At 42.4% G+C, this 22,426-nt stretch overlaps 1 protein-coding gene and 1 long non-coding RNA gene across 4 annotated transcripts in view; one reads left to right on the top strand and one right to left on the bottom strand.

Annotated features, from left to right (window-relative positions):
• Positions 1-22,426, bottom strand: part of LOC109512996 (DNA (cytosine-5)-methyltransferase 3B-like) — a 25,616-nt gene that overhangs the window by 608 nt on the left and 2,582 nt on the right. The window contains exons 2-26 of one of the 3 annotated variants that reach the window (XM_019865183.1): positions 21,053-21,139; positions 19,911-20,038; positions 19,658-19,803; positions 18,058-18,229; positions 17,888-17,958; positions 17,097-17,223; positions 16,773-16,835; positions 16,166-16,218; positions 15,307-15,405; positions 14,456-14,515; positions 14,212-14,361; positions 14,018-14,125; positions 9,093-9,222; positions 8,860-8,982; positions 8,074-8,118; positions 7,906-7,985; positions 7,595-7,707; positions 7,049-7,232; positions 5,170-5,254; positions 4,177-4,322; positions 4,012-4,102; positions 3,261-3,409; positions 3,105-3,190; positions 1,893-1,962; positions 1,415-1,530 (exon numbers count right to left, since the gene is read on the bottom strand). In XM_019865183.1, coding sequence (XP_019720742.1) covers positions 1,415-1,530; positions 1,893-1,962; positions 3,105-3,190; positions 3,261-3,409; positions 4,012-4,102; positions 4,177-4,322; positions 5,170-5,254; positions 7,049-7,232; positions 7,595-7,707; positions 7,906-7,985; positions 8,074-8,118; positions 8,860-8,982; positions 9,093-9,222; positions 14,018-14,125; positions 14,212-14,361; positions 14,456-14,515; positions 15,307-15,405; positions 16,166-16,218; positions 16,773-16,835; positions 17,097-17,223; positions 17,888-17,958; positions 18,058-18,229; positions 19,658-19,803; positions 19,911-20,038; positions 21,053-21,060 — 2,603 coding nt within the window. In that variant the 5' untranslated portion in view covers positions 21,061-21,139. Of the gene's footprint in view, positions 1-1,414; positions 1,531-1,892; positions 1,963-3,104; positions 3,191-3,260; positions 3,410-4,011; positions 4,103-4,176; positions 4,323-5,169; positions 5,255-7,048; positions 7,233-7,594; positions 7,708-7,905; positions 7,986-8,073; positions 8,119-8,859; positions 8,983-9,092; positions 9,223-14,017; positions 14,126-14,211; positions 14,362-14,455; positions 14,516-15,306; positions 15,406-16,165; positions 16,219-16,772; positions 16,836-17,096; positions 17,224-17,887; positions 17,959-18,057; positions 18,230-19,657; positions 19,804-19,910; positions 20,039-21,052; positions 22,020-22,426 lie in introns of those variants that run through there. The other 2 variants (XM_019865181.1, XM_019865182.1) reach the window with 2 other exon arrangements.
• On the top strand, positions 10,123-14,011 carry LOC109512998 (uncharacterized). The gene is made up of 3 exons (XR_002167635.1): positions 10,123-11,161; positions 12,208-12,742; positions 13,502-14,011. It is a non-coding gene; the product is annotated as an uncharacterized LOC109512998 (long non-coding RNA).

Raw genomic sequence — 22,426 nt, 5'->3', positions numbered from 1 at the left:
AAACTCTCACTCTAATATACACCCACACACACACACACACACACACACACACACACACACACACACACACACACACACACACACACACACACACATCAATAGGCCACAGTGTTATTTTGGATGTGTGAAAATGCTCCAGTCCCACATTGTGCTCTATGCAGTGTCTGTGGCTCGTGAAGGGTGTATTCTGCCCATGTTTGAACATAATGTACAACTATCCCATGTCAGCATGAGAACACACACATATCCTCATGCCTGCAAGTAGACCTTTGCACCTTTGAATCATCCATCACCCTTGAATCATCAATTACTTGATTGAATCATCAATCACTTGATGATATCAGGACTTCCTTAGTGTAGACAATGTGCAGACACACAGACCTTCGGAAAGCACCAGTTGATACAAGCTGATTAGTTTCGGAGAAACACAGTCCGATGCCACGCCATCAGTTTTGGTACTACCCCTGACGATATAAATGTGTTGTGAATCTCTTACACCATCGCACTCGTGATCCGCAGCCATTGTCTGTAGACCGCGGGTGCCCAGAATATTCTGCAAATAAAACCTTCGAAGGTACTGTTCATTGGCTCCAGCCTGTATTTGAATACCCAACATCCTCATCGTCCGAAATTAACGAACACGCGCAGGAAGAGTAAAGCGAACTCTCTCCCCCAACACTGCCCACACACTTAACTGAGTCAGTAAACTGCAATGTGAATCCGATTAGTTGTTTCTTCACAAAGGACACAGAGTATTTTCCTGTGTGCATTGTGCTATTGTCTGTCTACATATTTTTCTGCACCTTTGGCATTCAAATATTGGTTGCATGTTGACTGTAATTTCTCCTCTACTGTAGAATACACATCTCCAGAATGGCCCCTGAAAAGTCAGATTTTCTATCTTCCTGTGCACAATACTCAGAATTGCTCTTAGCTTTGCTCAAAAAAATGAAATATTATCCGTACTGGATGAGGTTTTTCCATCCATCCATCCATCCATCCATCCATCCATTTTCCGATCCGCTTTATCCTCACAAGGGTTTCTGGGGGTGCTGGAGCCTATCCCAGCCGTCCGTCTTAGGTAGGCGGGGGACACCCTGAACGGGGCGCCAGCCACTCGCAGGGCACACACAGATGAACACCCATCCGCGCTCACACTCATACCTAGAGACAATTTAGAGTGTTCAATCAGCCTGCCATGCATGTTTTTGGAATGTGGGAGGAAACCCACACAGGCTCGGGGGAGACCTGGATGAGGTTTTTCAAAGAAATATTCTGCTCTGAGCATGCACTGGCCAAATGTATTTCAATCTGCAATGTACCACCGCATACGCGGACACATGGACTTTTTTCTTCAGTATTTTTCCATTATCTTTTGTGTCTTGCGTCACATGCACAGAAGATGAATACTTACTGTTCCATTTCGGTACACCACAGGTAGTCTTCTTTGCCGTTCATGATGACAGGAAGTCCCAACTTCCCCTGAATCATGGAGTTGGATTTTGTTGTGATGGTTCGCACCTTATCCAGCTGCACAGAGACACCAATTTGTGCAATTAGCAAATCATGTGCACAAGGGCTGAATGATTTGGACAAATAACCTAAATGAATAATACAAAATAATGCAAAGAAACCTGTGGTGTTATCACATCAACTTTTCATGTTTCTTCAAATAATGAGATGGAAATGTAAACTGCACTTAAGGACTCACCTTTCTGAGATACAAAAAATTCATTACATAAATACAGTATAAATAATGACGCAGATGGTATTTTTTTTAATCTAGATTAGCGATTTGAAAAAGTCATTCTACTGCATTGTGATGTGCATTTGAATTGGATGAAATGTTCAGCATCAGTTTTTTGCCGATGCGGTGTGAAAGCTGCTCTTACCTTTGCCACACGGCCGACTTCCAAACAATCTTGGAGATTCAATTTTTGATCCAGAGAGGCCGTCAGCGGCCTGAAGAGAAAAACAAAACCGCCTCTGTTTATTTTGTCGATATTGCAAAATGGATGCTCTGGCTACAGCACAATTTTAAGGTGGCGCTTTGACATACGAGAGACCCGACCGACTTGGGAACTTTCGAGATACGAGCCGTACATCAGCTTCGACTGCTTTGACTTATTTAATGATGTGTGTGTCGCCTGGACACAAGGGCGTGCTGTTGTATCAGGACTGTTCACATTACGCGAGTTTGAATGAAACGTTTCTGTGTAGCATGGATTAAAAGCAAGTGGACACGCTGCGAGTGGAAGAAAAGAAATGGAGACAAAAATATGAACTTTATATAACGAACTTTAAACGCCCATTTACTCAACTTGTTTAAGTTGGATCACAACTAGGCATTTTAAGTGGTGTAATATACTGTAGGTCCTCAGCATACATAAGATGATTTACTAACATATTGCCCACAAGAAAACCTGTATTAGACCCATTCAGCTGAATTGATAGATCAACCTACAGGCATTAACCAAAATAAAAGACAGAGTTCCTCGTCTTATTGTATTGCTCACGTAAAAAGGGGCAGATACAACACATCAGATACAGCTTAACTAAACACAAGAATTCTGACTAAAAATTCAGGAACACCTCCACCTAGCCATTTTGGAAATAATTTATCATGGTTCATTCTATCAGAAGCCTTAGTTGCATTAATAAAGCATAAAAATACAGACAAATTGAGATTTGTGTTTTTTTGAAATAATCTTTTGGAGAGCACGGATAGAAAGGTCGGCATCCGGAACTTATTTTGAAGCCGAATTGGTTGTAAGAGCAAACATTTTCAACTTTGCGAACAGGATTCTCTCCAGTACGTTCGTCAAGATACTGGCCAACGTAACAGGTCGATAACTTTCCATATTATTCCATTTCCAGCCTTGTCTTTAAGTACTGTACTGGCACTCACTTTGTGGCCATAACAGAGTGAGGCATAATACCATCCACCAAGAAACATGGATAGCGGTGGGCTGAGTCTGTTGCTGGCATGATAATACTTTTTAAACCTGCTCGAAACATATTTGAACACAAATCTTAAGTGGGTAAAAACAATGTGCCCCAGCAAAGCTCAAGCGCCGAAGCAGAAGGAATCTGACTTTTCATACCTGTTCATGCCTGGCAGGTTTCCCCAGAAGTAGCGAGCTCGATGTGCAGGGCTAACAGTCACAGCATCAATTATGATTGGATTGCACTGAACAACGACAACAATGGGACAAGTTAGTACAGAGTGGTCCCCAGCGGCAGCAGTCACATCCGATTACCTCCAGGAATCGACAGATGTCCGTCTTGTCTCTGGTGGACATGAACACCACATTCTCAAAGAGCCAGAAGAACGGACGGTCGTCACCCTCCTTTGGCTTCAGCAGCGTCAAAATGCGGTAGAATTCGAAGAAGAGCCTTCCGGTGCCCTCTGTTGGATCGACATTCAACCTCCAATGAGCTAATTTTCTTCAGTAGTGAAGCCCCCACGTGTTCCCCCGTCACTATTCACGTTTTCAATGTTGTAGGTTAACAGTAGCCCGATGGTACCGGGAGGCTCCGGCGTGAATGAGTCGGGTCACCCGAAATTTACTGACGTTGGCCCATTTGGGTCATCACCAATTTAATAAATAAAAAAATACGATGAAATCAACACTGGATCTCTGCACTGTGAGGCGGACGTGCAAACCATTCGCCCACAGTGCCGCCTAAGTCATTTCATTCAATATATATTTTATTCTTAATCGGTAAATGAAATGTATTATTATTATTATTAAAGATGAATTAGTTCTCAGAACTGGATTCTGCCAAATATCGGAATCAGCAGCAGCCTCAAAAAAATCCATATGGGTCGGGGCCTCATTTATCTGTGCTCTTTCTTGAACTTTCTGAAATGCCACAAGATGTTACCAAAACCCCAAACTAATGGGAAAGTAGCAATTGGTATCAAGCAAGTAAGTGGAAGTGATACATCTCGATACATCTTGTATACAGTTTAACGGTCCCGGGAGCCACAGTTGGAATCGGGCTTACCAAACAATCCTTTTCGCAGGGGATTGACCATAGAGAGGTCGTTGCACGGACTTCCTCCAATCAGCAGGTCAAACGGGCCCCATTCAGCCAGCTGCAACACAACCATTTCCTGCTTATTGGTTCATCCAAACCCCGAACAAATTTGTTTTCATGCATTGGACGCACATGTTTCCTCGTGATGGTGCGGACGTCCTTGACATATTCGATCTTGCCCACGTGCTTGATCATCCCGACAGCGATGGAATCCTCGCAAATCTCCGAGGCGATGTAGCGTTCCACCTTCAAGCCGAGGTCTTTGAGCACCAAATATCCTGTCACAATGGAAAAAAAGAGCCGCTGACTGAAAAAAGACACGCACTTTTGACTTTATAGGTCTCATATCTTTAAGTGTCTCATATCTTTACTCAATATGCGCAAAACAAATATGTGAGCTTGAGGCATGAAGTACCATATTTTCCACACTATGAGGCACACCTAGAAGCATTCCATTTTCTAAAGAGCCGCCAGTGTGCCTTGTAATCCGATGCACCTTTTACATGGATCAATATTCTGATTTCTTGGATGCAGTATTTTATATGTTCTGTAAAGCGCTTTGTTTTAAAGCTGCAATGGTTGTGAAATCTCTCTATAAGTAAAGCTGTATCGCATTGTATTCCCTTTAGAGTAGCTCCATCTAGTGGCTCTGTAATGCAACCGCAGTCACTATTGTAGCTTCTCTTCTAAACGCCTTATAATGCGGTGCGCTCTAGATATGAAAACCGTTTTAAAGTAGGCCATTCATTGAAGGTGCGCCTGATACTCCGAAGCGCCTTATAGTGCGGAAAATACGGTATGTTTTAAGTACTACGTACATACATACGTATGTATGTACATACATAAAAAGGCACCTCAAATTATGAATTGAATTGGTTCCGTGAGCCTGTGTGTACCTTCAAACGTTCATAAGTCCATGAATGTTTCGCACTGAAATGAACGGAAATGTAATTAATCTGTTCCGGTTCACCTTTTTGGTTTTGAACCTGTGTTGTGGTTAAAAATCAATATAAGGGAATACAGAATATAAAAAAGTTAAAACACCATTATGAATTATGAGGCATGAAATGTGAATGCTGCCCAAGGATGCCTGAACAGCGTGCTCCTGATTTGATCTTAACTGACCTGTGGCAATGCCGTCAAAGAGCGACAGAACCTTCAGGGGCTTGCGTCTGTCTGCGGAGATGGCCGGGTAAACTCTGTGAGGCTCCTGGGAACAAACATGTTGGTCAACGGAGGTGAAAAAAAAAAAAACCCAACACAAAAACACATTACATCTTAAACTTTCCAAAAGACATTGTAAACATTTTTTAACATGGAAAAATGCAGGAATAAAATGTAGAGAAAATTATGCTGTTTTAAAATAATATTGTTTGCGTCGTGCTGTCAAGTCTGTGTACATGCATGTGCCTTTCAGGGGCGCGGCCTAGGTCGGTGGCGTGCGGTGTCGGCGAGGTTATGTGATTGTCTGGGCGTGAGTGGTGGTTGACACCAGCTTCTGCACTGGTACTCATTGTGTTTGTGTACTTTACTGTTCTCCTGGCATTCAAGAAACAGCTCTTCTTTCCCACATGCAAGGGCATTGCAACGAGTCTAGTGTACGGTAAAAACTTACCAAAAAAAAATCTTTATAAAACAAAGATTTCCGTGACAGACAGAACTAGATCGGGATGTTCCACAAGTGCAAACAATGAACGGTGATATACAGTAGCAAACTACACAATGAATATTATATATACTCTAAAGGTGTGATTTACTCAAAAATCGAAACAAGCGTGTGCTAAATCACCCATTTGCTCCAACAGGGTGCATAATGTAGCTGGGCGTGGTTTGAAAGATTTTGAAATCAGAAGTCTAGGATAATAGTTCATTCAACTATTCTTTAAGTTATTGTGAAAAGTAGTTTGGTGAAAAAGAAAAAGGCTTTCAATATGTCAACATTACCAAGATATATTACATTGGACAAATTTTAATGTTTGATTTTCGCAAGCATTATGGAGGTTGCTGCAAATGATTTGCTTTTGTGAGCCACATAAAATGATGTGACGGGCCAGACGTGGGCCGTGGGTCTTGAGTTTGATACCTGTGTCCTTCTTGTGACTGGCAAACAAGTAAAGTCATTGGATCAGGAGTGGGCAATTCATTTGACAAAACTGCCATGTGAGAAACTGAGACGATTGTCATTGTCATTCATCAAGCATGCTTAGATATTTAAAGCATTTAATTATATTGTTTTATGAAACTGCTACTTGTCCATACATGGAACAGTATGTTTTTAGAAATCGGAAATAAAAATGGGCGGCCCAGTGCTCCAGTGGTTAGCGCGTTGACCTCACGGTGCAGAGGTCGTGGGTTGGATCCGGCCTTCCTGTGTGGAGTTTGCATGTTCTCACACCAAGTCCTCTCCTTGGATCACGCGGGACGTCCAAAAACCCGTTGTAAAATGCGGATGTGCCGAAAAAGACTGCAAACGACTTCTTGCCATCTGGGGAACTCACTTTTACACAAAACACCACATAGGGAAAAGCATGTTTGTTTTGATTTATGGCCATTTCCTTGTTCCTCGCCAAATCCAACTCGTGAGGCCCTCATTATTCTTTTGTGAGCAGAGAAAATGATGTGAACATTTATCAATTTGTAACGTTAGACATTACATATATTGGAATGAATGTACACCTTTATCAAGACACCTAAGTGCTAGGAAATGTCTATCCAATGTGACAAATGTTCATTATTTCATGTATAATACGCCCACTCTTTTTTTAAAGAAAAAAAAAATCCGTTTTATTCTTGACGTACAAACTTTGAGTAAATCACACCACAAGATTATGCATGACTGTCGATCACATCAACATTTTGCGTGGTTCCATTCAAAATGATTGAAGGTCTTGCTTGTCTCCAGGAAATCCTGTTGACAGGTACCTCCCACCGAGGACAGACTAGAAATCCGGGCTCATGCAATTTGTGTGGAACTGGGAAACAAAGTGCGACACAGTATACTCACAAACTCCATGGCACTGTTGTTGGCAAAGAGGTCTTGGACCCTCACGCTCCAGTCGGGCCTGAGTTTGAGGTTTCCCTCGCACTGGGCCGGCTGGCAAATGTAGCAGCTCCAGGGGTCGACATCTTTCAGCACGCGAAAGGTTCCCCGACCCACCAGGATCTCCACACAGTCCTTACAGAAACATCTGCCGTGGACAGCACATGACACAAATGGAGCTTTTGACACCAGTGAGCCGAGGGGAAGCTCGAAGAGCGGCTTTCCACTTGTTGAAAAATTCCAGCGAATACAACTCTTGTGTTACTTGACGCGCTTTCCTCGGTGTTGCTTCAGTTACCTTGAAAACGTAACTTAGTTTACTCATTACTTGCTTTTCACAATAAAATTAGAGCCAATATTAGCAAATGTGGAATGTGGGGAAAAAAAGAAGAGGTTTGGAGACTCATTGGAAGAAAAAAATGTGGTTATAAGAGAGTAATGCACCGGGTGTTCCTGGCAACACTAACTCTACTTAAAAATGTAAATGCCGGGGCCTTGAGCTCCGTTTACCTGCAGCAGCTGGCGTTGCCACAAAGAATGACCTCCGTCCCCCCGCAGCACACGGTGCAGTACGATTGGTAGCCATCTTCATCGTAGCGATACAGTGTTTCTATGAAGTTCTCCTACGGACAGTGAGCGGGATCAGCATTTTTTCAGTATGCATACTTTTAGTAACATTTTTTTTAGTGGTGTGCTGTGATTTTTTTTTTTTTTGGTGGGGGTGAGTTTGTTCAATAAAGGTTGTGAAACCTGATGTTAAAGGCAGAGGCTTTGCCAACTGCACCGGAACGGGTCGAGGCACACGTTGTACTCTGTCTTACCTTGCATTTGAAACAAAGACCGCCTTCAAACAATGGGTGCTGCACAACGATGTCAGCCGACCCGCAAGCCAAACAACAATCTGAAACAACAAGACTGTCCTTAGAATTTGGCATTAAATAAGAAGAGACAGTAAAAGACAGAAATCATGATGCTCAAGCAGGACTGACCTTTGATTTTTGTGCCTTTGTCTTTAAGCCTCTCAATTAAAATGTCTGTAAGTGAAATGTCACAGTAAATCAGTCAAATGTAATAACAGTTGCAGGTTTTTTCACAACTACTTTTCATCATTAGAGCTATTTTTCTCAGTGTCACTGAATCGAGCCTCTTTGTGTTCATCTACGTATTGTCGTCGACCTGCTTTAGATTAAGAGTGGCCATAGAATTGCATCACCGTGGTTCAGTGGCTCCGTGACATCTTTTCTCAGTATCGCGACACACACATTCTACTACTTACTTCGACACTTTTTGTATTTATACCATGCGATATCTGTTCAAGTGTGAGGTGCCTAAACTTGTCTAACTCCCTGCGTGTTGGCGTTTGCGAAGTTCTCTGTCTAATCTTTGTCTTCTATTCAAAAGATGTGCTCATCTCTAACACGATGTGATGCAACATCATCATCTACAGCTGGGTGAGACTCTCTTCCGTGCGTACCCGTTGAAAAACATACTTGAGGAATATATTAGATGGTGGCAGGAACCACTTGGATTCCAGATGACAAATAGAAATGTTCACAGCAGTCAATAAATTACATCCCGCAACTCTTTGACGGTGCGTAGGCGTGTGTGCATGGTTGTTTGTCCGTGTGTGCCCTGCCATTGACTGATGACCAATCCAGGGTGTACCCTACTCCTGTCTCCTAAGGTTAGCTGAGATAGGCTCCTGCTTGACAGCCAATCACGAGTGAGCCAAAGTGATAACTTGACTCTGACTGAGGATGAGCAGGTGGACGTACCTCTTGTGAAAATGTAGTTGGAGGTGCTTGCTCGACTCTTAAAAGCATGTTTCCTTTTCACAGGCGGCTGGTAGTCAGAATGAGCAGAGTCTGAATTGGACATTTGGACAGCATCTTGAACAACTGAAGGTAAGAAGACAGGGGGGGAAATGTTTGTCAGAAGCGTCTTTAAGAGACAATTGTATGGAGTAGAAAGGTGCCCAATCTGGTGAGCTGGTGGCGTGCACACTTACCAGATGGAGCAAATCCCTGCGGTCCTGTTGGCAGAAATCCTTTCACTGCCCAGTCCACCATCAGATTAAGTTCTTTTTCTTTATCGTCTTTTGCCTCTTCAAAGGACTTTTCACAGCGTTCACTTGCCAGCTGCAGGTTATACTTGGGGATTAGCATGCACTCAATCTGATGTAACAAGCATTTTGCAGACAGCAGTCGTCTGGACAAAAGTTATGTTCTATTAGTTTATTTAGTGCGGGGGAGGGGGGACATTTGCCCACGAATAGAGAAAAGGGTGGGGAGGGATCTTTTTTAAACCCCCCCAAATTCTTGAATTAGCGGAGATATACCGCCATTAATCATTTTTCACAGAAAACAAGGGCTGCCCCCCCCACCCTGCTAAAAATCATATTTTAAAATAGTTTAAATACATTGGGGGGGGAAAAAAACAGTGAATACGTTATTCGCAAGGTGCCAAACTGCAAGTATTCGGAGTGCCACTGAATGTCTTTACATATAACAAGGAAAAGGCAACGTGTTCAGAGAAAACAATATACAGTATAACGCTGGTGAATTTTTAAGGGGGGAATAACTGAAGAAATGTTGCACACAAAATAACAGCAAGAGATACATTTGTGAAAAGCAAGCTCCTCTACTTTATAAACAGCGTGCGCAAACTAGAGGTGAACCATGTATTGTCATTATATCACTAGCTGTATGTGAACATTCAAGATATTAATACCGTAAAATCAACTATATCGATTTTCAAATGTGGCACTGGATGCCATTTTAGTCGCGGGTATTAAGGGGAAAGTTTATGTCACTGGAGGAACACTAAAAGAGAAAGAGGGAAGAGGAAGAACTATACTATTGGGAACTCTTGGGGGAGGAAAACCATACAGAGAAGTGAAAAGGATGGCAGGAGATAAAGAAGAGTAGGAGGAGGACTGAAGAATGTATGTATGCCAAACAATGGTGCAGCTTCAATCACCTCCTTGGTGTCTGAACTGCTTCGCCCAGACTTTGTCTTCTTGTTGCGCTCCACCTTCACTGACCCTTCCTGTCTGGATCTACGCAATTGCTGGTCGGTGAATTTGGCCCGCATGGATATACTCTTGGCATGCTCTTTGGGGTGCATCTTTCTCAAATGGTTAAACAAGTTTGTCGTGTTGCCCCTGCACGTTTTAACATTACCCCTGCACACTTTGCAGAGCACGAGGGCTTGAGCACTGTCATCTGGCTCGAAACCAAACCATTCCCAAATCACAGAGTATGAGCCCCTTTTGGGCACTAAATTCGCTTTGGCAGACATACTGAGTTTTGTGCGCAAAGGTTAATAATTCACTGTTTGGTTTGTCCAATTACTTATGTCCCACTAAACCGTACTAAGTTCTGTTTATTGTAAAAATATTTGTTTTTACTGTTTGGTTTGACTGATTAGTTTTGTCCCACTAAATTATCTTTGACATACAGTACAAGTGTTGTACTGTCATGTTATAAAAGGTAATAATTGACAAGACTTTTTAGTGTGTCCACTTAGTTTCCCCCCACTAAAATGAACTAAATAATTCAGGATCGTAATTAAGTGTTTCTGTTTAGTCTTTGCAATTAGCTTTGCCCCACTAAAACACATTTAATTCTGCTTTTTAAAAGATAATAGTTTTACATTGTTTGCTTTGTTCAATTAGTTTTGTCCCACTAAATCGTCTTTGACCAACATCATGAAAATTATTTCATGAAGTAATGATTTACAGTTGCGGTTTGGTTTGTCGAATTAGTTTTGTCCGACTAAAATGTTTAAAAATCGGTTTATTCAAAGATAATCATTGACGAGACTGATTAGTTTGTCCATATTCTTTTGTCCGATGTCACTGCAACCAATCAGGAATCAGTTAAGTTCACGCGAATTGGAAAATTTTAAACCCGTCATGCTCAATCTCGAGTAGCGGGGACAGAAACAGATGACATGAAGGCACGAGTTGTAAACGACTTCTTTCTCCTGCTTTCCTCCATGCGGACGACACGGGACGGAGACTTTACCCGTTTTTAAATCGTTAACGACACGTAAAACTATCGGAAAGATCAGCGCGTGAGTTTACCTTACTATTACAGTTGGCGAGGACGTGTCAATTCAAATTAGTCTAACACATGGAAATATATTTTCGATCAACTTTCACTGAACATTGCAGCGATCGATGGCTTTGTCTCCCTTCTTTGTCGGGCTTGAGAGCGCAGAAGTGGTCGAGGCTCTCCGGCGATCCGCTCCACGAGGCACTTGAACGCAACCATCCAGACTCTCGACGTTCGAATCGCGCTTCTTTGGAAAGGGACAAATTTGCGATGATGTTCTCAATTCGAACCTACTCAAGGTGTTTTTCTCAGTGGCCCCTCGGCGGAAGTGAGGGGAAAAGGCTGCCGGAAGAGTGGGTGGCTAGGGAGGGGGGTGCAAGAGACCCTGTGCAAAGGGGTGGGGGGTCGAACGGAGTCGGACAAAGACTGGACTCGCTGCATTCTTTTTTTCTGCTTTCGCTCCTTTTGACTCCAGCCAAAGGAACGCGCTGGGTCATGAAGTCACAAATTAACATATCATGTTTGTGACTAATTGAAAATGCAGTTCGTTTATTTATTTGTTTAGTTTAAAAATAGTATTTGATTTTATGATGTGGTCTACCAAAGCAAATAAAATCTACTTCACGTTCTTTGCTGAATGGATTAATACCTTTCATTTCGGCAGATATCGTGTAGCAAATTCGCAAATTGTCCTCACTTTTAACACCTAACCCCTTTACATAGATTGAACAAAAGTTGTATATTAATTATATATTATTGTATTTGGGTGTCAGGTACTCACAATACTTGTGGGGGTAAGCGGTTCAGAATGGATGGAGGGAATTTAACATGATGCAAAAAGTACGTAAGAACAATAAAATGCAGGCCCCTTTGCTCACAGTATATTGCAGGCATCGGGCATAATCCTTGCGTCACCAAAACATCAGTAAACAATCAAACCGGCACATTTGAGTCATTCACATTGTGTCGTCAAGTAGAGCAAACCATTTTCAACACTTTATATTGGTCAGGAATTTGTAAAAATAACACACACACACTCTTTCTCCAAACTCGCTTGTCATCTAGGGATCAACCGGACCTGTGCATTGATTGCGCTGCAGTTTTGGTGGCCTGAGCCTAGGAAGGATTTCACAGACTTCATTGGGGCCTGCTCAGCCTGCGCTTGCGGCAAGACATCTCGTTAGCCCCCTACAGGTCTGCTTCGACCACTCCCGGTACCGTCTCACACATGGTCTCACATCTCACTCTGTTTCATAACTGCTCTGCCCACGTCTCATGGAAAGTCTGGCACCATCACTGTGGTGGATCGATTTTCGAAGCTGGCGCACTGCATTCCGCCAACCAAGCTCCTGTCATCGTTGGAGACCGCCCAACGATTGATCAAGCATGTCTTCCTCATCCATGGAATCCCGGTCGATTTAGTCTCCGACTGGGGTCAAGAGTTCGGCTCACAAATCTGGAGAAAATTTTGTAGAGCCGTGGGAGCAACTACCATCCGCCAATCAATGGACAAACAGAAAGGGCTCATCAGGACTTGGAGGCTGGCCTTCGCTGTGTCTATATGCAGCAACCAACGTTGTGGGCTGCCCATCTGCCATGGGTGGGTGATGCCCTCATCTCATTTGCCACCGGTCGGTCATTGTTCATGTCAGATTATGGCTATCAACCCCCTCTTTTCCCATCTCAGGAGCGTCAACTCAACTCAACTCTGAACTCAACTGTATTTGTAGAGCACTTTCAAACAGACATTGCTGCATACAAAGTGCTGTACATGGAGCAACTAACATATATACAAGGTCAGGTGGACCTTCCCTCTCACATAGTGTGGAGGGAGACCAGCGCAGCTCAGTCCGCAATCGGCGATCAGAGACGACGTGGGGCACTGAGCCACCTACTAACCGGGATCTACATCTGGCGGGGTCTTCACATTAATTAGGGCCATTATACATTACATTGGACCTTTCTAGGTGGAGGCTGTCATCAACCCCGTTTCCATGCGATCCTGTCTACCACCTACCTTTAAGATCCATCCTGTGTTCCACATCTCCCTGCTGAAACCAGTTGAATCATGTCCACTTGCTCCTCCATCCGCCCCTCCACGCCTTGTCGATGGTGACCCGGTGTACACAGTGAAAGAGATTTTAGACTCCAGGCAACGGGGCAGGGGTATGCACTATCTGGTCGACTGGGAAGGTTTTGGGCCAGAGGGGATGTGGGGTCCCCGCTCCTGGATTCCCTCCTTTGGGACTTCCACTCAGCACGCCCGTCAAAACCAGGTGGTCCGCTGGGGGGGTGTCCGTTGAGGGGTGAGGGGGAGGTACTGTCATGTCTTGATCTGTTTGTGTGTTTTGGTTTACAGCTCCAGCTGGAGCGGAGGGCGTTCCCATCAGCGATGCAGCTGTCTTGCATTTTGTAACCAACCTCCTGGACTAATCAAGGACTGCTTTGCGCTCATGCCGCTGTCAGATTATTCGCCTTGCTCTTGTTCTACGTACCAAGTGCAATTTTCTCGTCAATCTTGTTCTCCGTTCTTGCCATAGTCTTCGTTAGTTATTGTTATTGTACGATTTAGTTTCTTATTTCTAGCACAGTCTGTTTTGTGTTTCAGTCGTTATTGGATTTACGTGTCCTTTTGACAAGCAATTTACATTGTTCGTTTTTACCCCTTGCCTTGTGCATGCGCATTTTGTTATCCAGGGTTTTTCTGGCCCTGCTGGACAGCGATCTCATTTGTACTTTGTCGGTCTTGTGACCTTTGTTGTAAATAAACGTTTTTTTGTCAAGAGATTTTTATCCATGTCTACATTTTTGGGATCCACCCTTTTCCGGATTATTCCAGAACGTGACAGACAGCAGGTTGATTTTACTCTCTCACCTCGATGACCTGGAAGATGGCGACCTTGTAGGTGGCCACGCTGGCAAATGAATTTTTGCAGAAACATTCGGTGAAATCCCGAAAAGGCAACAACGCTTCCGTGTGGATCTGTGAAGGAAAGTCCATTTGTGTAGACTTGAGATTCACTTCTTCAGCACATTAATATAATTAAAATAGTACAGCAGCAGTCAAACCTTGGAGAAGGTTCCATCTCCAAACCATTCGACCCGCCGCAAACCTTGTGGGGAAAATTTGGTTTTCCAAGGAATCACCAAGCCGGGCCACCAAGCAAAGCCCTCCACTTTCCCCCATACGAGCTCGCCAGTCAAAAAACCTTTCCCATCCTGGGGGGGGATCAAATGTTTTAAATTTGATCTCAACAGGGCTCAAGATATTTTCAGTGCTAAGCCCAACTGTCTTTTGAACTTTTAGACTGACCTGGTAATTGGCTTTCCGTCGCCCTTTGTGCGCTTTATGCCTGGGTGACGTCTTTTCCGCCTGAAAGTTAGGGGAGAAAAAAAATCAACATATCGTAAGTTGACCTTAAACTAGGTCCCAAATGTGTGCATTGCTAACCTGAATTTGCATTTGTTTGTTTATTTAAAAAAATAGGGAAAATATTTTCATCAGACCAGTATGAAACTTCCTTGCATATCATTAGTTACAGATTGGTTGTGAGCCCGCTGGTGGTACATTCATGACACTGCAAGATACAAAACTCTAAGTGCACAAGTGAACAAATAGAAAAAAAGAAATTGGGTGTGTGTGAATAGTACAACTTAAAAAACAGTAAGCTCTGTTGCATGATTAAAGTCCACTTTCCACTGGTGACGTGATAAAGCTCTTTTATCGTAAACCTTGATGGCTCTGTAAAAGAACTGTTTCAAGGGCTTTCGTACCTGTTTGTGAAACAAGATTTCAGGTGGGAGAAGCTCAAACAGAGGAGATGCTCTTTTGCCATATCAGCTGGGGTGGTTTCGGTGTTAATTGTGTTCCTGGCTTTTTAAATATTTTTTTTTTTACATGTTTGTTGAGGGTGAGTTGCAAGTCCGAAATATTTTTTTTTTTTTACATGTTTGTTGAAGGTGAGTTGCAAGTCCGAAATGAGAAGTACTTTTGTTGTTCATCTGCAATTTTTCACTGGCCAATGCCACCGATATCTGCCGTAGTGTTGCATGGTTTCCATTTGCGGTGACGTATTCAAAAGTGTCGGATTCCTTTGAGCTGCAATAGTACATTTGCGACAGTGGCAGTAACGCAACAATCACAGTGCCCATCACTCCACTTACAAGTCTGGAAGCGACGTCGCCATCAGCCTGAAACACTGTGCGCGCTTGTGGCTTCTGGCGTAAACTGCAATGCCAGTCAAGACCTCCTCTCGTGGCCCCCTGAGGGATAACCAATCATACCCTAAGTTGGTGGTCGGAAATCAGGCAATATTGCATATGCATACAGCCTAAGCATATTTGGCGCGCTATTTGACAGCAGGAGCAACATGACAAGTGGCCACCATCTTCCGAGATGGAACGAACTCTTCAAAAAGCTCGAAAATCCTACCTAAAAAAAAAAAAAAGATGGGGGAAAAAAAGCGATTCTATTCCATTTATGCCATTGACCGGTAAGTTGAGTTTTTAGGGCAAGTGAAACCGTTTGAAATATTTTGACACGTTTACTTGGAGAAGCCATCGAAATTTCGGCCTGTACGAGCTTATTGGTGGGAAGTATGTCAGCCAATCGGAGAAGGGCTTCCACAAGTACAAACCAAACCCAAGGGTCCAAGATATATATCAGGAAATAATCAAGTTGTACTGTATGACTCACAGTTGGAGGCATTTTTGGAGCAGGTTTTCAATATGTAAATCCGGACAAAAACATTATCCCCCCCCCCAAAAAAAAGAACAGACTGGTGAGCAAAGTTAAGCTTGTTATTCATAAAAAAATTTCCGACAAATGCCACAGCACTCCTAATAATCTCCCACAGCACCCAGGTTGGAAAGTGATGTCTGAGTAGCAGTCCCTAACCAGCGGGTGCCAAATGACATTTAATGTTCACAAAATGACATGCATCCATTTCAGCCATCACACACAGTTGACAGAATGGAGGAAGGTCATGTAAGTGGTATTTGAAGAAAAGAAAAGGAAATGTACCCTTTTGCCAGAATCGCCATTCTCTCCAAGAGGGCTGTCATGTATGTTCAGGTCTAAGGAAGTCAAGAAAAACAGACGGTATCATCGTGTTCATGGCACTATATTCCCTTTTAGTCTCCTCAAAGTACACCTGCACCAGTTTGACAGCTTGCTGTCACTGGCTTGGCATTCAGATCCTTTGCAGACAAACATTTGTAGTGTCTAGTGCACAGGTGTCAAACGCAAGGCCGGGGGGCCAGATGTGGCCCGCCACATCATTTTAAGTGGCCCGCAAAAGCAAATCAAAGATGAAAACTTCAATGATGCTTGCTAAAATCTGTACCAAAATCTCAAATTTTCATATGTAATAAATCAGTGACATATTGTAAGCATTGTCTTGTGACCAAACCCATCATTACAATAGTATACAATAGAATAAAACATTATTCTTGACGTCTTTATATAGTTTTAGTCATAACGGCTATCCAAGGGAAACGGTAACTATAATGTGGCCCGCAACAAAAATGAGTTTGACACCCCTGGTCTAGTGTGACTCTTGCAAATATTTGTACATGGAGATTTTACTCGGCAAGGAATATACTTACTAGACCGTACTCGTGCTTCTTACCTTTTAACTTTGTAAGGGCGACGTGACATGGCTTTAAATATCTCATATAGACCTCATTCTGTTCTGAAAATAAAATGGAAAAGATATGATGACACTTCAATAAGCAGAGATCCAAAATCATTGCATACCGCCATTTTTTTGTTTGATTTACAAACTACTTTTATACATTTTTTAAAAAAAGTTGGACGATATGGTCAATTAAATTCAATGCAAATTGAATAAATTCAAGGGTGACATCGTCGTGTTTCCAAAAACATTTCAAATGAAACCATTTCAAAGAGTTCAAAGACAATGACGCTCACTGCAGTTTTTTTTTAAACTTACCATTGACTGTGTTAACTTGTGGGATTGTTTGCTTATCGGGACTGTCTGACATGCGTTCACCGTTGCTCTCTATTGAGCATTCACTGTCAAACAGAGATTCGTCATCTGCAATTCCCGGGGTCTCACACTGGAAATAAGAGCATTCAATTCAAAATGCACAGAAAAGAATCAAGTGATGCATAATATGCAGCGTAGTATCACGTGTCTTTAAATACCATCCCCAGCTGAAGTTGTCCCATGCAGAGCGTACCTACCGAACAACATCAGCCCTGATGAGTACCGTATTGTAGTTGGACAATAGTTTTGCAATGACGCCGTGCGTGCATGTGAAAATTTGATGAGGCGCCGGCTTCGTTTGAATCTCCAGTGCAGATTAATTTTGCTTTTATCGTGAAATCCAAAACCACGAAGGAGTAAAAATTGACGACGGATGTTTTACTGTCTGCAAGCGCTGCTTGATATGTGATGTATGAAACACAAGCAGTCAAACCAAGCGTCTCTCATGTTTGTCATAGAGGTGCAATAATTAGTTGATAAATTAACAACTGATTATTATTATGATTATTTTAACAATCATTTCGGGCCATTCTTAAATTTAAAATTAGCCAAAATACTTTGCATAACCTGGCAATGAAATGGTTGTGAGGGAATGCAAAGTTTTTTTATCTTCTTCCATGTCACTTAGGGTTTCCATACACGGAATGTCATGGCAAAAAAGTCTTCTTTAGTGTCCTTGTTGAGCATCGCCAAACTAAATATTAAGAGTGTTTCTGAATCAACTTTAAGGACACCTTTATGTTGTTCATTGGCTCATCTTTCTTGACTTCACAGTCCAGAGCAGCAGAGTCCAGTCTTCTGCTGCCTAGGTAATTGAAAATGCGATTCCATTTCATGATGTGATCCAAAGTATAAGCCACAACCTCGTGTTACTGTCTCAGACGATGGCGAAGAATGAAATTACTTTTTGTAGGACACTTGGATGGCAGATACAGGCTGATGTCACGGTTGTTCCGAGCATTGACGGCGTCGTATTCTTCATCCGTCACGTTGGCTGTGTAGAAGGCTTTAAACCATAACAGGAACTCTAAGTTGATTTTAAAATCCCCTCTTATGAGTTCATCAGATGGAATGCTCTAAAGGAAAAGAAAATGTGACACATTTTAGCTCTTGGACTGAAAAGTCTGTCCTGGCATCCTCAGGTGAAATATCACAATCGGCACACCTATCTTGAAAAGTGGAATCCATCCCCCCCGACAATCATGGGTGGGGTTACGCCCCAGAGCAGCACCAATAATCAAAGAAAGCGGCAACGTAGAAATACTCAATTTTAATACACTCTGGAATTTTTTTTGATGGCATTGCTATCATTTCAAGTGTACGGTCTTTAAAGAACACTTTTAAAACAATATGAATGTGTTTAAAATGCCCCAATCACATTTTTTGGGCACTTGAGTCAGACTCATAGGACTCTATTTTCAGAGACAGCGCAGGTGCATTTGGTGGAAAAACAGACGTGTCTTCGTTTTGGTGCCCGGGCGTGTCTGATTTACCATATTTGGGAATTTGGCATGCAGGGGGTTCGGGTGGTCCACATGTATTTTCTTTTACACGTCACATGTGAACTATTTTGTCACTTTACGACCTTTATATGTTCATAAAATGATTGAAACTGATTTTTTTCGCCCGATGTCTGATGGGGTGAAAGTCACGTGTTTGGATTTCCAACCACATGGATTGGCACATCCCTAATTTAATTACAAAGTGAGAGAGAGAAAAAGCAAGAGATAACACAAAACAAATGGGACAAATAGTGTCAAAAAAAAATAGAGGAACAGGTGCAACAACATACAAGGTATCACAACTTGATGCCTTTTGATATGGATTTAAAGCAGCAATGGTTCAAATCAGGTAAACAGATAAAATGTTTCATTCTTGAATTTGGAACATTTTCAACAGTCATTCTTTTTCACCCTGTACCCATCAGATGAACATCAAATGATTGTGACAACCCTGTTTTTTAGTTTAATACAAAATAACAAATTTCCTTGATTATGATTTCTCTTTAATAATGAACAGGGATAATGCTACATTGAGATTAAGGGGGTGTTGAGAGAAAACAGCTTTTGTAAAAGTATTGCAGTTGATTTTTGCTATTTGCAGGGGAGAGAGAGACCTGCCTCGCCCGCAAATGCCGGCTGTGGAAATCTGCGTGGAACTGACGGCCACCGTATTACATTTGGGGATTTTTTTTTTTAATTCAGCAACCCCCCCCCCACACACACACACACACACAGGAGCCCCACCGCGAAATTTCAAAAAACGATGACAAACTGTCTGCATATTTTCCCCGAAAAGCACGGGGTGAAATGGGGAGAAAAGAACTCTCGGGAAAAAATTTATTGAAAAAAAAAAAAAAAAGCTACAAATATGTGAAGCCGCAGACGCGGGTGTTACTGGTCAAAATTCCCCACAAAAAGGGCCAGCTGAACAATTTCTCACGTATGAACTCTTCAACTCAAGTGACCTCAACTCATCTTTATCGAAACAAACAAATGCCGTACCCTTGTGATGTGGTTCTTGGTGAAGGCTTCTTGAAGGAGACTGAAGTTGTGCTTGCAGTCATACTCAGCCTGTGCGTCAAACTTCACCTTGCTCATGTCTATGGAACCTGGGATGACGCAATCCATGATCTGGCAGTGACAAGCGCCTGTAATATAAATGTAATACAAATGTCAGCAATGTGAGTCCACCGTGAAAGCGTTTTTGGAAAGGCGGTCCAAAGCGGCCATTTTGATCTGCTGAAATGATACGAACCTGAAGAAATGTGCTGCATCTCCTGGAATTTGGTCTTCAGAAGAGTATTGAGCCACGTCAGCGAATTTAACCCATCTGTCTCATCTGGGATTGAGTCTGGGCTCACGATCACTTGCTTTGTCATCTTGCTGAATGTCAGGAAGGGAAAAGATGACAACTAAATGAACAAAGATGTAGAGAAGTTTCATCCCAACCCCCCATTTTGTCGCATCTAAACAGATATTGTATATTCTGTTTTTTTTTTTTTTTACTTGAGTATGGGACTTCAATCAGCACATCTACTAAACAGATATTGTATATTCAGTTTTTTTTGTTTACTTGAGTATGGGAGTTGAATTAGCACATCTACTTTTACCAGTGCCTTTTTTACTCAAGTAACTGTACTTCTACTTCAAATGGAAGTATGGCGAAAAATGTTCTTTACGATATGTTTTATGCACCCCCACTAGACAAAACACAGAATCCTGATTAAGATTTTGCTTGTGGAATATGAATTTAATAGAAAAAAAACATCCGTTTTTATCCATCCCATTTTGCCACTTGCTGACGACTGAAATTGACATCACTGAGTGTCAGGGCTCAGCTTCAAAACATCACATGACGCAACTCAAAAAACAGGTAAGTCGTGACGGTTGTTACCTGAACCCTGAGCAACTGTGAGGTCACTTTCAGTCAACAGCAAGTGGCAAAATGGCTGCTCGCAGAGACGGATAAAAATGGGTGAATTTTGCTGCTAAACCCGTCTTCCACAAATACAAGATGAATCAGAATACCATCTTTAGACTAGGGCCCGACCGATATTGATTTTTTGGGTTTTTTTTAATGCCTCAATGGACTTCATTCATCAATTATTTTCGCTATAGATAGTGTTCACTGACGTCATAGGTACGTGTAATCTCACGAATAAGCGCCATGTTGCAGGTTAAGCCTAATGCATGTCAGTCATACCTCATATACCGTAAAAGACACCAGAGCATTGAAATTTCATCCCTCAAGGGCCCATGGTGAAAGTGTTAAACAGTATGTGTAAAATGAGTTTAGACTAGTGGAGGTGCATTGAACATATTCTTGTAAAGGATTTTTCTGACTTGACTTGAGAATGGATGATGCTCTTTTGCCACATACTCATCCAGTTTGCTTACTTCTTCATGGTTGTGCCGATCTCACGGAAACTGTCGGTCTTGCCTTGGAAGTCTGCTGGCTGTTTTTGGCCCACCGGTTTCTGTGCTCTGATAAAGAGGCGGTTGCGTTGCATGAAGCGGTAACACCAAGAAGGTCCTCCCGCAAAGTCACTAACATTCATCTCCTTGGCAACTACCAGGGCGTGGAGACGTAACTTAGTGGTTGACAAGCCTCTCCCGGCAGCACGTTGTTCAAGCGCCCATCTATGAACTCGTTCCTCCAGCTGTGGCCATCTTGCTTTTTGCCCGCGGTTAGCTTTCCGCGTTTTCTTCATTGCAAGAAGAGTAACCTTCGCTTTTCGCCATGCCCTTACACCAGTCTCACTCACTCCAAACTTTCTTCCTGCTGCTCGATTACTGTTTTCGACTGCGTATTTCACAACTTGCAGCTTGAATTCTGCAGGATATGATTTTCTTTGGGCCCCCATTTGTGTTCAATCTTTCTCAGTTGTCTTTCCGGCAATCTTTACTGTAAATTAACTTTCAGTGGTACAGGAGTAGCAGATACTTGGAGTTAACATTTACGAGCGTGTGAAATGATATATTTTAATTATGGCTGTGCACAGATCGGTGGTTGACTCGAATTATGATAAGAACTGTCTATTAAAAAATGCAATCAAAATTTCCTTTGAATCCTCACCCCACAGCCCCCCAAAAATCATTGAATTAATTGATTTTGGGTCCCAGTCCGAGCTCCACTGTTCTTCGTCTCTGTTTTTGGGAAATAAATTTCCCCCAAAAATGCGACTTAGAGTCCAGTACGACTTAAGTTTTCTTCTTCAAGATGCATTTTTTCGACTGGAGCTATTTGTAGTCCCAAAAATACAGTGCTCATCATGAAGTTGACCTTGCCTTTAGAAGTGGGCATGTGTGACGGGTGCGACTGGGTGCCTTATAATTCCAAATCCTCTATTGTTTGTCAGGCTGTCTGTATGGTAATGAGAGAGAAAGAGAAAAAAAAACTGACAACTTTGCATGAGCCTTTTCACTTACAATATAGGAAACCCCCAAAAGGGTGATACAGTGAAACTCCTCTACAACGAAATCATGTTTGCGGCAAGAAATTTTTCACAACAGGGGGTTTTTCACTGTAGCAAATTTGTTCTCAGATGTAAGCACACACACACCCACACACACAAACGTATGTGTACACGCACACACAAACGTATGTGTACTCTATTTTTATTCCAAGAGTGCATAAGTATGAGCACACACTTATTTAACACTTCATATTCTCAGTGTAGAAAGAAAAAAAGGGAAAGAAATTGCGAAATTTACGATCAGCATTCACTTTCACTTACATCAATTTCTTGGATAATGTCTTTTATTTTGCTT

Source organism: Hippocampus comes, unplaced genomic scaffold (genome assembly GCF_001891065.2).
Source record: "Hippocampus comes isolate QL1 unplaced genomic scaffold, H_comes_QL1_v1.1 scaffold124, whole genome shotgun sequence".
In the NCBI taxonomy this organism is placed as follows: Eukaryota; Metazoa; Chordata; class Actinopteri; order Syngnathiformes; family Syngnathidae; genus Hippocampus; species Hippocampus comes.
Note: the sequence above shows the minus strand (reverse complement) of the source record. Positions and strands in the feature narration are given on the sequence as shown.